Raw genomic sequence first — 15091 nt, forward strand, 5'->3', positions numbered from 1 at the left:
CTTCCCTCTCTTCCTTCTCGCCGCCTCTTCTCCTGTCCTTTTAATATCTTCGTATCACCTTTCTTTTCCCTTCTCCCTCCCTTCCTCCACTACTTCCATCTCTCTTACCAAACTACCCTCCCTTCTATTCTCCTCCCCATCTGTCTCTCTCTGTCTGTCTGTCTGTCTGTCTCTCTCTCTCTCTCTCTCTCTCTCTCTCTCTCACCCTGACCCTTCCTCCCACCCTTCACCCTGACCCTTCCTCCCTGCACCTACACATCCCTGCCCTCCGTCCCTCCCTTCCCTCTCTCTCTCTGTCGCTCTCTCCCTCCCTCCCTGTAACCACACATCCCTCACTCCCTCCCTCTCCCTCCCCATCACCCCTCATCAGGACCCTACATCACAGCATCCAGTCATCCCTTCTATCCTCCCATCCTCCCTCCCTTCCTCCCTACACCTCCCTCCTTCACTCCACCCTCCTTCCCTCCCTTCACCTCCTTCCCTCACTCCACCCTCACTGCTCTCCCTCCCAACACCCCGTCTCTCACTCGCTTCCTCCCTACTCATACCGGTACTCCATTCTTCCCCTCCGCTCCCCCACCCCCCAGTTTTCTCCCTCCCTCCACCCACACCTCCCTCCCTCCCTTCCTCCCCATGATCACATATCTATTTTCAGCGCATGACCTTGTGTGTATCCTCCCTCCCTCCCTCCCTAACTTTCCTCTCTCTCTCTCTCTCTCTCTCTGTCTGGGGGACGGTCTGTCTGTGTGCTCTCTCTCTCTCTCTCTCTCTCTCTCTCTCTCTCTCTCTCTCTCTCATTTTGTAATAATTATTCTTTTTAAAATATACTTGCACATTCCTTCATTCACCAGATAAGTTTTATTTTTACATCATTTCTCAATAAATGTCTAAAAATGTATTCGTCTTTTTAGTCATATATGTATATTGATCATTTATAAATCCATCCATTGAGTGATTCGTTATTGCATTTATTCATCCAGCCATTTATCGAATTTTAGGCCTCCATCAATCCATCCATCTATCCTTTCATCCACCCATCCATCCCTCCAGCCATCCATGCATATTTTTGTCTGCCTGTGTTTTATCATCATTCAGTCCCAATAGTCTGTCCATCCATCCATCCATTCATCCATCCTTTTGTACATCCATTTATATATCCTTCTATCCATCCATCCACCCATCCTTCTGTACATCTCTCAATCCATCCATCCTTCTGTTCATCCATCCATCCTTCTGTACATCCCTCCCTCCTTGCCTCCAATCCATCCATCCATTCATCCATCCATCTATACGTCCATCCATCCTTTTTTTCGTCTTTAGTGTATATACATTTATCGTCCATACATTCCATTCATCCATCTCCTCATCCACCCGTGTATGAATTCATGTATATACCTATATTTCCATGTATATCCATCCCTTCATCCATTATTTATAGTCATCCGGCGTCATACCTACCTGCCTTTCTATCTGCCTATCTTCCCATGTGTGTAGTTGGGTGTAGGCGAGGGTGTGTATTTTATGGTATATAAGGGCGGAAGTCGTACATATTAGGGTGTAGGCGTGTGTGTGTGTGTGAGAGGGAGAGAGAGAGAGAGAGAGAGAGGGGTATGCGGTAAGCCATGATATTGAGTATTTTCGGTTGGTCACGCATGTGTGTAATCACAAATCGTTTCACCACCATTCACCATGACCTGTTCATTCACTGAAGACAAAAATCGACTCATTTTTTTCTACGTATAATGTATTTTGAAGGAATATTTTAACAGGTAAGAAATAAATATGGTAATTGAACAGATGATCCCCATTATATATGTAGTTGAATATGTAGACTGTGTACTGACTGAAAGGCCTGCATACCGGCAGTGTGGTTGTTAGAGTTAGCAGGAAAAGTACGAAGGGATGCCTGGTTGACAGAGTGTACCGTGAGATGGAACAGTACAGCACCAAGGGAAACCCAGGAACTTTTTATTGTTGTTTACCAGACTTTATAACAACCGGGAACCAAATAGAGTAGTTAAGTGTATCAAAGCCATTACTACCGGGACATTTCTTCGTTTATTATATTTTATTCTTCCTGCCTCTACATGATTTTTATAATGGATGGGATTGATATAGTGTTCAATAACCCCAACACAGCTGTGGGCCCTCACATACTTGAGTAAAATAGTCTGGGAATTTCTTGAGTAAGATGGCAAAAGACGTCATGGTATTATTTAAGGGGCTGACGAAAGGATGGTGTAGCAGAATACATGGAGTGAAGAAGCTGAACTTTTTTCTTACTATGATTTCTCTCCGCTGTATGTAATCGAGTTGTGTTAACCTGAACAGAATACAGTGCCTTAGTGCATCTGTAGGAGTGGGGGTCTTCATCAAGACACCGTAGTATTCATCCCTTTTGACTGGAATTTCTGATACATAAAGAGTATTCTTAAGTGCGTCCTTTGTGGCGAATGAGCTGAGATTATACTTAATCCCAGTAGCCCTGAAGTGTCTTTCTGAACCCTTTGAATTCTGTGACTTCTTTTTAAAATTATTCTTGTCATCCACAATTGATTTTATTGAGCTTAGGGAACACTTTCGAACTGAAGGAGATGGATACAACCTTAATTAAACCTAGAACTATTATCTGTTCACCTTAACTTGGCCCAGATTTTCGTCCTTCTGAAGCATTTTTCACGTAGGTTCGTGGCAGAAGGAGACAGTATTACGGCTCTATATCCTTTCCAAAACACTTCATGACTAGCATCACATTCTAGTATTAGTCTCTTATAGCATAGCATTCAATATGTGGAGATGGCAATTTTAGGTCAGGTTCGAGTGAAAAGTGTATAGTACAGATCCTTCCAACGTTGAATGAATCGTCTGAAGATGGTAGGAGTAAATTAAGAAAGATGTCTCAGGACTGAACAGGTTAAGCTGAATAAAATAGTCTTCATTTCTTCGCGGTTTATATTCTTTGACACACACAGCATAGACATGATTACACTTCATCTTCTCCATGCATCATTCTCACTACAGACACCCCTCCTCAGTCATACTTTGTCAGCATGGGGAAGGATTAATTCTAGCTATCACTCCCTCTGAGGAGAAGGTTCGGTCCTGCAGTGATGTTGAAGTTCGGATTAAAGGGGTTAAGTTTACGGTAAAAGGTCAAGCTATGTTGAAGAAAATGTAGGAGATTATTTTTGTTATTATGTCATCTTCTTTTTGCTAGAACGGGAAGAGGAAGCACTTAGAAACGGTGTCTGTATGTTTAGATCCTACGTCACCGCTTGAGCATACTTAACTCTATTTCAAGTGACCCGTAAAAACTGCATTACTTACCTTTAGGCCTTGTTTAGTTTTGCGTTTTATTTACACTTTTGCAAGCTTATGCCGAATATTAATGATTTTGCTCGACTGTAAGCCGTACTGTGATGGAAGACGACGATTTTTTTTTTTTAATTCTTGTTCACAAAGCGTTGCGGATGGTGCTACTTGAGTGATACAGTACCTTAATCTCGCCTACTAATATCCGTATCTGTCAGGATATCTGTCCCATACACACTATCTGACACACAAAGGAGGAATTAATAGAGGTGTGGTCATACGACCCTTTTCGACGGGCACGCTGATGATAGTTTAGTTTTCTGTGCCATCCCTTTCCTGTCTCGAAATGCTACCCATCTTTTACCATAGAGGGAAATACTGTAGTGTTAGGATGGCAGTGATGGTGATGATTAATTTCTATAGAGGGTAAAATGAGGGTTGAGTGACAGGCTTTGTGAAGGAAGATAGGAAGTGTGGGCATTCTTGTTTCATGATGAGGCAGTTTTGGTAAGATGTGAGAAGGGGGAGGTAACAGAGGCGTGAATGTTGAGTGGACCCTCTGGTTTACACATTGCTTGAAGGTCACTGTTTTAAACTCCTTTAGTCCGATGACGTCTTTTTCACGTTTCTTGCTACTGTTAGATGATATTATTCAGTGTAGGAGAGCCTCTACCGATGAATGGATTAAAAAAGAGTGTTCTGTACTCCTCTAATATACAGTATATCTATCTGTCTATCTATCTATATTTATATATATATATGTATTTACATACATACATACAGACAGTAAAATAGCCTGAAGATAATAATAGTAAAATATGCACCACGTCGTCTGATTGAATAGGTTAAGGAAGAGTAAAATATTAATTTCCGAAAGGGATGTAGATACCGACAATATTGCTGAGATGGAAATGCAGTGTGTGTGTGTGTGTGTGTGTGTGTGTGTGTGTATTAACCAGTGTGGGTGGAAGTGTGATGTCAAAGCAGTGTGGGTGTGGGTGCAGTTGTTATGTGTAGGCGGGTGTGGGCGTTGACGCTGGTGTGGTGTAAGTGTTAACAGTGTGGTGTGGAAGTGAATGTTATAAAACTGTTATGTCTGGTTACACAAAGGGAACATGAGAGTGACCATGTAGGTGGAGTGCATGGGTGGGAGAAGGAGAAGGAGATCGGGATTGAGGTGCGAGGTTAAGGGCCTCGTCAAATACAGGGACGTATTCTGTGCGGGATTGGAGATTAGTTGCATCTTCTTCCCAATTTATTTTATATATTACACCCTGATATTGTTTTATGTTACTTATGATTTTATGGTATCAACATAATTTGCCTCAGTAACATACAAGAGAATAAAAAGATGTAATATACAAAGTAAATCGCCTTGGAAGAGTTGTTACGAAGTCTCCTTTGCCTCCTAAAATACAGTCCATATTCTGAGCCAATTTGTCTGATCGTGCAGGTCATTACAGAAACCGAATTAGAACACCAGTTTCACTGAGCCCCGTTCTCGGCACATTTCTCATAGTTAACATGACGCCCGGTACAGAAGCACAGAATGGCCTGAGCGTATCACAGTGAAGCGAGGTGTTATTACTTCAACTTTTGCCTAGACGTGTACAGGATCGGACGGTTTATATCAGAATATAGGCCACGGTAAGGTGAGGTGAAGCCCTCAGTTTATGATGATAATTTTAGTCAGTGATTATGATGGAACATGTTTAACTTTTGAGTATCATTGTTGAATACATTCTGTAATGTGGGATACAGGCTAATCACATCTAGAAATTACAGGTGTTCCCACAAATGACCGTCAAAAAATTAGGAGCTTGATTATACCTTGGTGCACTTCGTTTTACTAGTAGAGCCGTGTATGTGATTCCAACCTGAGTGCTGGTGAGGGACTGAAGATGTCTGGGAAGGAGGATTGGAATGGAGTGATCGAATACTGTATACATGAATCAATAATGCTGGACGTGTTAAAACCGACTCTAATTTAAAAAACAGTGGATAATTTAAGTAATTTGAATCATCATCATCATCATCATCATCATCATATTATGATGATGATGATTTCTTATTAACCCGCCCCATTTTTATTGAGAACTAGCAGAGTTCCCGGCATTGCCCGGGCAAAAAAACTATTACCTTGCAGATCGGCATTGCCTGGGACCCTGGGGAGCCAGCCTTCTGTGAGAGGCGATTCCCAGGGTCCCATTTTTACTCTCTGAATCTGTGTTCCCCCTTCGACCCATTCCTCTACTGGTATATTTCCCATGGAGCCATACCTACCATGACCTATTCCTACCATGGGCCTATTTGCCCCATGGACCTGATTTCTCACTGCCCACCCAGTCACCCACACACCCCCACTTTCCCACCCATCCTTCCCACCCCCCACTCACCTACGCTGCCTCACCTACCCACCAGACCCATCTGGTCACTAGCCTGCCCACCCTGGCCACCAAGCTCCACCATGGAGACCGTGAAGTGACTTTTAAGTTGAAATATTGATATGGTTGTAGAGGGAATTAGACATTCGATGGTAACTGGCCCCAAAGCTCCACCATTTTGCCCTGATTAGCTCTAATTTTGGCCATCAGGAGTATCATTCCAGCAGTTTTAAACCACACCAATAACTTCCTCATAAAAAAACAAACCCTGGTAGACCCCTTTGGACCCTCTAGGTAATTCCCCCTTAGTTTCTGTAGCGGACAAACAGACAGATAAAAGACACTTTTAGCTAGAATGCACTCAAAGCCCTTACCTTAGCTAACATCAGTAAAATATGTGATTTGTAGATGTCATTTCTCTTTTCTGCCAGACAAATACTTTTATGGTCTCACATAATTATTTATTTCTACGGTCATAGTGTGTCATGTTACACATTTTCAGAGAGTGCTTACCTCATGCAACGCCATTAAAATTTGTTTTCCTGTGTCTGGATCCGGATCCACCTCAAAGTCTAATAAACTCTTCCATGACTGCCCACGCATACACCAGATATCATTGAAATCTGTTAATAACGTTTAGAAATATCTTGTACTCAAACTGACACGGGTTAATACAAAGCCTCCAACATAGTTGACGGAGGTAAAAATATATGTAAGATATGAGACTGTTTCATGATTGTGGCGAAATGACAGTTGCAATGCTGGCGGTGAAATGATAATGACGTTGGCGGTAATGTTGATGTAAATAATGATGGCAATAAGGGAGATTACCTGGGTGTCCCTAATGCCATCAACGAATTTTACTTGTTGGAAATTGCGCTTTGATGATTTAGTTCCCCACATCCGGTGATTATGATGTATAGTATCCCCTCCCCACACACACACCAAACGGTTGTTTGTTTGTGTGTGTGTGTGTGTGTGTGTGTGTGTGTGTGTGTGTGAGAGAGAGAGAGAGAGAGAGAGAGAGAGAGAGAGAGAGAGAGAAGGATAAAATATATGTGGAGAAGGCAATTCTCTCTCTCTCTCTCTCTCTCTCAAGGTTCAGCTTCCGACCTGTCTTATTTTCTTCCTTCTTCAGAGAGAGAGAGAAAGAGAGAGAGAAATTGAGTCACACAGGCACCATGCAATTTCCTGTCGTCAGATAATCAAAATCGTATCTAAACAACCTAAGATAGTATAAATATTTTCCTAATGTTTAACCTTTATATATAATAATCATGTTCACAAACCAATTTATTTACTTAATGGATCATGTCTACGTGAGTGTATAAACAAAATTGTGTGTGTGTGTGTGTGTGTGTGTGTGTGTGTGTGTGTGTGTGTGTGTGTGTGTGTGTGTGTGTGAGTAATTCCCCCTAATAACCTTGTCCTTCACATTAACCACCCCCCTCTTCGTCTAATCACCGCCATTACATACTACTAACCCCAGCCTCTTACACTTCGAATCCCAGGAGTTTCCCCGGCTGAGTAAAATCGTCTGGTGTTAGCAAGAGTAATACCCTCAGCTTGTGGATATATATATATATATATATATATATATATATATATATATATATATATATATATATATATATATATATATGTATATATATATATATATATATATATATATATATATATATATATATATATATATATATATATATATATATATATATGTTTTTTTAAAGCTAGTGTCAAACATTTTTATCCAACTTAGCAGACCGTCTCCACGTAGGCAGGAGGTACTGATGAATATGTCTAACCCCTCCTACAGCTACGAGAGGATGACTATTTCAGGTATGATTCAGAATTAACACATGATAATCCCATTTTCATTTTCTCCTTGCCACCTCCGAAGGATTTGATTCAGTTCTGGAGAAACTTTTTAAAAGAGAATAGAGGAGTTGAAGCTTTCGAGGAGTTGAACAGCCTTCGTTACTAACCCCGTCACTGCTAGGATGCCCTCGTTGTTAAAAAAATAAAAATAAATAAAACAATAACATCGCCTGATAGATGCAAAATCAAGACAAAAGTGATGTTCTCGGGCTGAATGGGTCAAGTAAAGCGGGACACTGGACGGAAAAATAAATGATATATAATTCACAATGACGTAAGGTGAAATTGGCTTTGTGTTGCCTGCCATGTAAGGGACTGCGGATAACATAAATAAGAGGGGGTGCTAAAAATGATTTGTATGGGTGTGAGACTCGGAGTTATGGTGAGGTGGTGTAACGCTCTCTCTCTCTCTCTCTCGTAAAGGACCTTATGACCTAAAGGCATAAGAATATTAAATTAGAGCAATGTTATGTCCTGTATTGTAGTGGTTTGGTTGTGTCCCAGGTGTTGTGTGTGTGTGTGTGTGTGTGTGTGTGTGTGTGTGTGTGTTGTTCAGGTGCAGGTGTTACGTGTGTGTGGGGGGGTACAGGTGCAGGTGTTATGTGTATGTGTGTGTGTGTGTGTGTGAGAGAGAGAGAGAGAGAGAGAGAGAGAGAAGGGAGGCGCCACACTTGATAAGATAACCCTCACTCTTTTATTTCCTTTGTCACCATTATCTCCTCCGCCACTCGATAACACATAGGTGGCCGTGCTGGGGGAAGGAAGTAACAGAGCAAGGCAATATACCCACACTATGAATAAATTAAAGAATGATAACCGTATATGGAAGAGTTGTTTAGGTTGGTATAGGTATAATTATTCCATTTGAACTGTTTATGGCAGTTTGGAATGAATAGGTGAAGCAAAATGAAATACGCTTACTGATGACTTGGATGGAAATAGTCATGGAGGCGATTTAATGGGAAATCATTCTCAGTCGAATATTGAGAAAGTTGAAGTGATGAACAAACATAGGTGAAGGCGATGCCAATAATCCAGTTCAGGGTCCAGTCAACAGTTTCTTTGCACTTTCTCGCACCTGTGATAGCCAGATGAGACGAGGCTTGACGTACTGGTGATAATCAGAGGAATTGGATTCACACATTATAGGTTGTAGCCACTGACGTGTGAAGATATTATTGACCGTGTGTTTACACTTTTCTGTCCCTTCATCGAAATAGGGGGAATCTTACTTGGTGTACTCGTATTAGATTTCGTAACACATTTTCCTCAGCTGTCCATTTTGCAGATTACACCTTCATTTCCTTTTGTATGTTTCAAAAGCATTTTTGGTGATACTGAAAAGATGTAAATGACAGGAGAATGCTGAAATATAATATATGAAATGAATCGGTACAAAAGAAGTGTTCCCTGCTTGACACAACACGACGTATTGTGACTAAAGGATAATATTAACCCTTTGACTGCGATGATTTTGTTAACATCGTCTGCCCCTAACTGGAAAAAGGGTTAAATTCTCTTTTCTCAACAATTTGATAACTGTGGTAGTTTCTGTTATTTTTTTGGTGCCATAGATTTTTGGAGCATTGGCTAAATAAAGTGCACAGTAGGTAATTACGAGTAAAAGATTTAGCGAAGTGGTTCAGTGTAATGTGGAACTTTGATCCGTAATCCTTGTTTATGATGGGAAGGTTTTAGTTTTCATTTCAGGCTTTCTTCACTGTACTGATTCCATAACTTAAATAATAAACACTCGAGGACGCAGGAAAGGCCTGAAAGCTGTGTCAGCATCCATTGTTTAAAGTTTATCAACACTTTTTGTAACAGTATTAAGAAAAGACATGGACTGTCCAAATAGTCCACACCTCAAGACTAAATATTGTTTCAAGTGTTATGAAACTTCACGCACTTGGTTTTATACTTGCATTGACGTACTCCAGACAACGAGGTTAACATTCTATGACTTACTCTCAGCGGAATAAAATCTTTTGGCTCTAGCTAGAACCGTCTCGACTGTTGACGAGTTACTGGTGACAACATTAACGCAGAAGTTCCTGTGACCCAGTCTCAGCTGAGTAAGACTTTGACGTTCGCTGGAATGCAATACAAGAGTTGCCCCGACCATGTGTTTTATTTTTTTAAATCATCTAACCTACTGAGTCTGGTGACGTGTATTCTTGCCACTTCCACGCGATTATACTCAGCTTGGAAAAGACTTTGGAACTGAAGATGTTAGATATAGGCTTCATGCACCCCTAGATTAAATGAAGTCTCCCCTTGATGTTATATATTTGTCTGCTGGTAGCATGAATGCAGTAGAAAATACGTCATTGTACAGAAAGAATTAACTCCAGCTGCGGTACGTGACTAAGGTAGGTACGAGTAGTGTTAACACCACCGATGAGGTACGGTCAGACTCATTTGTTAGGCCGATAAAGATCCTGCGTCGTATTCATAAAGGATCTTACCCAGTTTTACAACAAGCAAGTAGCCAGAGTAGTTAATTAGACCCTATTCACCTTATTGCCCAGATTTTCGTCCATTTGCAGCTCATTTTCTGTGTTCAGTGGCAGAAGACGGTACTACAGTTCAGCATCCTTCTCGTAGCACTTCTTCGTGACTATCGCCATATTTTAGCGTTAATCCATCGCCGTACCTCAGAATTCAAGATAGATATATCGTAATTTTAGTCCAAGAAAAAGTAAAAAGAGTATAGTGTCAGGACCAGTCTTGTCACTTTTCAATCTTGTTTTGTCATATTTTTCAGTCCTGTTCTGTCATATTTTAAAGTCTTGTTTTGGCATATCTTTCGGTCTTGTCATATCTTTTGGTCTTGTTTTGTCATACCGGTATTTGAAAGTCTTGTTTTGTCATACTTTTCGCTCGTGTTTTGTCATATTTCTCAGTCTTGTCATATTCTTCACATCAATTAATCACTAGTTTACCTGTGAAGTGCTAGGTAGGTGTATGAGCCAAGTAAAACAAGGAATTTCATACACAGGTAAAGGGCCAGGTAGGTTGATGTATACAGCCACTTCAGGTGTGCTACAGTTAATAAACTTTACCTGGGCCCCGGCATTGGAATATACAGTAGATGTGTTGGCCTCTTCTTGCCATGCGAGGCTTCGTGGCATTTTTTCCATAGCGATTAAGTTTTCATGCTACACTTCAGTACTCTCTCTCTCTCTCTCTCTCTCTCTCTCTCTCTCTCTCTCGTATAGTTGTAAAGTACATGAAAAGGTGTTGTGGGCAAAATAAATCGCCGATGAGGAGATCTTGTAATGATAGTAGCCGAAGTTGTATGGTTAAATTAGTTCTGTTTATAGGAGACAACATTAGTACTGTGTTCCAGTTAAAGGCAGACGATTTTATTCAGCCGAGAGTGAGTATAGGAGCCTAGGGGTGTTTAAAGGTACCAGTAACCCTCCTATGGTTGGGTCAGATCTTGTATGTAGTCGTATTCTTATGTTCCAGCCAAATCCGTACCATACTGTTCAGCTGAGAGTAAAACATAGGAGCCTGAGAGTGTAAACTGGGTGGGGATCATTATCATGTTTCACAACCCTGTGTGTGTGTGTGTGTGTGTCTGTGTGTGTGCAGGACCACTGGCACAGAGAGACTGTTTTACCAGAGTGAGGCAACGGATGCAGTTTTTATACCTAGCAACACCTCCAGTGTCGGAGCTGTATGGAAAAACACAGCAGAGCAAGGCCATAACCTCTTTACAATTAAGACGAATGAGTTGGTTTAATTTTGCAACCTCTAAACTATTTCATTCAATATAAGGTAGATGTCTTGTAGTGAAAGGGTTAATAAAGGCTGTACCTAACCACCCCAACTTAGAAAAGCACTTGTAACGTGGGGAAAATTGTAACTGGCATGGAGGAAACAGAACTGCCGTGAAAGTTGAGAGAGGGAAGTGCGTAATGGAAGTGGAATGTACTGTAGAGCGCCGGAGAGCTGTTGCTGTGAAGGACTCGGCAGTAAAAAAAAAAAAAAAAAAATGTAAGAGGACTGTATTTAAGACGTTAATATAACGGGCTTAAATAAAAGCGGAGTATAAGTAATGGATATAGATCTGTTTTGACTTCACGTAAGCTGAGAAGATTAAGCAAAATAGTGAGAATGCTTGAAAGACTTGGGTGTGAGTCAGTTGATCAAAGGTTGGAGGAGTGTGTGTTACGAAAGAAGGTACGGTCAGAAAGAGAGACTGTAAATGACTAGGTAATGAAGTATGTGTATGTAGCCAAACTTGAAGGAAAGCCAAGGAGGTGTGGAAGGCCAAGAACACTAGTTGATGTGATAAGTGAATGCATGCGACAGCAAATTGATAGCCAGTACCTTTGACGTAGTATTAACGTTTCTTGATGCTTGGATGTGTGAAGTACGCGAGATGCATAAACCACGGGTTGCATACTTTCTTAACTTGGCCTATAAACGAAGTTGGTGAGTATGATATAAGGTATGTTGTTGGTAATGGTGATATTAAAATGAAAAAGGTGGTGAGATTGTTCTTGTTGATGGTGGTGATGATTGTGATCGGCGTTAGATACACAGCCTCCCCCCCCCAAAAAAAAAAAAAAAAAAAAAAAAAAAAGACGTGTATTATTGTAATGAAGTTAAAGGTTAGGCGTGTGGGTTCGTATCCATCCTTTCTCGTTGGTTTTAGGGGTTTCACACACACACACACACACACACACACACACACACACACACACACACACACACACAGCTGCCATTGTCATCTTTCTCTCTCTTTCTCTCTCAGCAGTCATATTATTTTCCATCCTCTCTCCTGACATCCCGACACACAACATAAACACATGAGTCACGTGACCACCACCCGTGTTGTCGACAGTCGGCACCCAACCCAAAGTTCCCGAGCACAACCAACCCTCAGTAACCCGCGAGACTCGGGGTAGGGAGGTTGTGTGCTGATCTTCTCTCCACTTATTAGCGGATACTTGCATTCCAACGTTATCATTTTCAGGACACCGAGTGATATTTCGGACTTATTATTTTGTAGCTGTGTGTTACAGTCTGGAAGTTGTGGTGATTTTTTTTTATACACTTTGAGGTGGGTTTATAGCTTATTGTTATCTTCAGAAAGGAAATCCTGTCACAAAATTGCGTCCCACGAAACTTTTGTTGTTTGTTCTGTACCGGAATGTGATGCGTGAAGGTTGTATATCTGTTATGTTGTATAAATTTAGTTTCTAAAACTTAAGGAACAGAAACGTAGCCTACACTGTAGGCCTAAGTGGAGTGTACTGTAGCAAGATTGTTATGTAATCATCAAAGGCTTGCTTCAAGTAGCCCTGTGTGGTAAAATGAACAGTATAACTCGGTCGCACATTATTAAATTTAATGTTTGTTAAAAGTCAACATTTAGCTTACTGATAATGGTTTCATCTAAAAGCATATCTTAGTTGTGTAAATATTAGCCAAAGCATTGATATCATAGTATGGCCACAACTTCCAGAACATCACAATTTATTAAGTTACAGTCAAGAAAACCACAGAATATCGACATCAACCTGAACTTATTAAATTCCCGAACGTTCATCGAACTCTTGAGTTAAACGCAATTGCAGTCAAGTTAGAGTTCTGCTGCATTCCTGTGACTGCCCACCAACATGATGGCTTCCAACACCAAGTGAGTATAGGGGAAAAAAAGTAAAACAGGTTTGGGGGATTAAAAGTTATGCCAGGATTTCATAGAGTATCGTCTGCTATCTTTTCATTCTCGTCCTCGTTTTCAGATTTTTTTTTTCTGTTTCATATTGTTTCGTACGATTGTTAATTTCTTGCCTTTCAGTGTACTGGACAAGTACCTTACAGTGCCCGTAAATCACTGAGTTTGTAAGTTCCGTAGATAGGGTAGATGGGTGAATAGATATTTCGGAAAGACTACCGTAAAGTGTACCTTTGCATAGAAAAGGTCTACAATTAACGAAAATGCGCAGCTGCCTTTTGTTAATGACTGAAAATCCTTGAAATACTAGTATCAGTTATTTACATTAAAGTTAGCAGGGAACTGTGGTTGGTAGCAAGCATATTGCTTGAAGCATATGACCCAAGTTGAAACCCACTTTGTAGCGGACATTTTAAATGGACTTGTAATATGCCGTCGTATCCTGGTGGTTCTACCGATGGGATATACAGACCCGAACACACAAGCATAGCGTATATATTGCACATTCTTTCTACAGACCCTCCATTTGTACCTCGTCAGCATGGGGAAGGGTTAATTTAAGTCCATTACTTACCCTCTGAGGATGAAGGCCCGTTTCTGTAGTGGACCTGATGTGGACTGATTCAGATGCAGGTACAGATAATTGGCAGGTACCGTGCCAGTATGTTAAAGGGCGTACGATGCAGTGTACAGCAGCACTAAGTAGTAGCGTTTGTCGAAGGTAAAGTGGGAAACATATGGTGATATACGTACGAGATAGTTCGCCCATATGGTAAGTGTGGAGAGGAGATTAATATAGGGTCAACCAGTGTTAAGTGTACAAAAAAGGGGCTGGTAAAAAAAAACAAGGCGGGGGAGTACATGAGGACAGTGGTATCTTGGAGAGGTAGGCGGTGCGTTACTAAGGTTGGATGCCGGTATGCCTCAGATTATTATTATTATTATTTTTATGGTCCTAGTAACAGGATGCGATGTCAGGCAGTTTATAGATGGGCAGGAAGGTACTACAAGAACAGAACATTGGGAACATGAATAGGCAGATTACAGTGTCTGCAAACGTCTGTACTCTCGTTATTGGAAACTTCCTAACACCTCTTCCTTGGCTACACTATTTTACATGGCCCCTTCAGACCACTGTTTTACATTTTCCATTCTGCAAGCAAGCGATTTTTATTTAGCTTTGGAGAGACTGAACTGGGGAGGACAGGTACAGGTTTTATTTAATCGATTATCTACGAGGGGGCTTTCCTATACGGAATAAAATCGTCTGGTAGCAGTGAAGATGAAGTATAAATGACGTTCTGAGTGTTATCCTCTTGTACGTCACTGATGCAATTACTGTAGGTCGGTGTTACAAAGATGAGTAAGTAGAACATACAAGATAATTTGAGGTTCACTGCAAGGAAAAAAAGCAACAAAGCGAAGACAGCGCGAGAGCCGCCATCTTGGCAACGCTTCTTAATATGGCTTAAATGTATTCATGTCATGGAGATTAACTCGTTTTTCTTTATATGCGCGCCCGTGTACTTATCTGTATTTTCTGACCGTGTGTCGAGGTTTATATATAGGTTTTGACTGAAGATTGGGAGAACCTTAGTACTATATTCTATTCCAACTGACTCCAGACGATTTTATTCAGCTGACAGTATTAGACGTCTAAGTGATAATATTGAGACCACTGGCCTCTCGTGGTCGGGACATTTCTGGTACTGTATTTCGTCTAAAACCAAACAAGTTGATTCAGCCGAGACTGCCGGAGGGGTGTGTGTCAAGGTGTGTGTGTATGTGTAGCCGATTACAAAATAGTTTGTAGCCAGGCAAT

At 41.0% G+C, this 15091-nt stretch overlaps 1 protein-coding gene across 6 annotated transcripts in view; it reads left to right on the forward strand.

Moving 5' to 3' along the window:
- The window catches only part of LOC145403027 (echinoderm microtubule-associated protein-like 2), a 333938-nt gene that overhangs the window by 207805 nt on the left and 111042 nt on the right, over positions 1-15091 (forward strand). For 2 of the 6 annotated variants that reach the window (XM_080274862.1, XM_080274863.1), the window contains exon 1: positions 13155-13230. The exons of the other annotated variants lie outside the window; for them this stretch is intronic. In XM_080274862.1, the coding sequence (XP_080130988.1) occupies positions 13211-13230 (20 nt within the window). In that variant the 5' untranslated portion in view covers positions 13155-13210. Of the gene's footprint in view, positions 1-13154; positions 13231-15091 lie in introns of those variants that run through there. 6 annotated transcript variants of the gene reach the window in all.

The sequence above is a fragment of the Coenobita brevimanus genome, chromosome 60 (assembly GCF_032717465.1).
Source record: "Coenobita brevimanus isolate Jiangsu-jjx chromosome 60, ASM3271746v2, whole genome shotgun sequence".
In the NCBI taxonomy this organism is placed as follows: domain Eukaryota; kingdom Metazoa; phylum Arthropoda; class Malacostraca; order Decapoda; family Coenobitidae; genus Coenobita; species Coenobita brevimanus.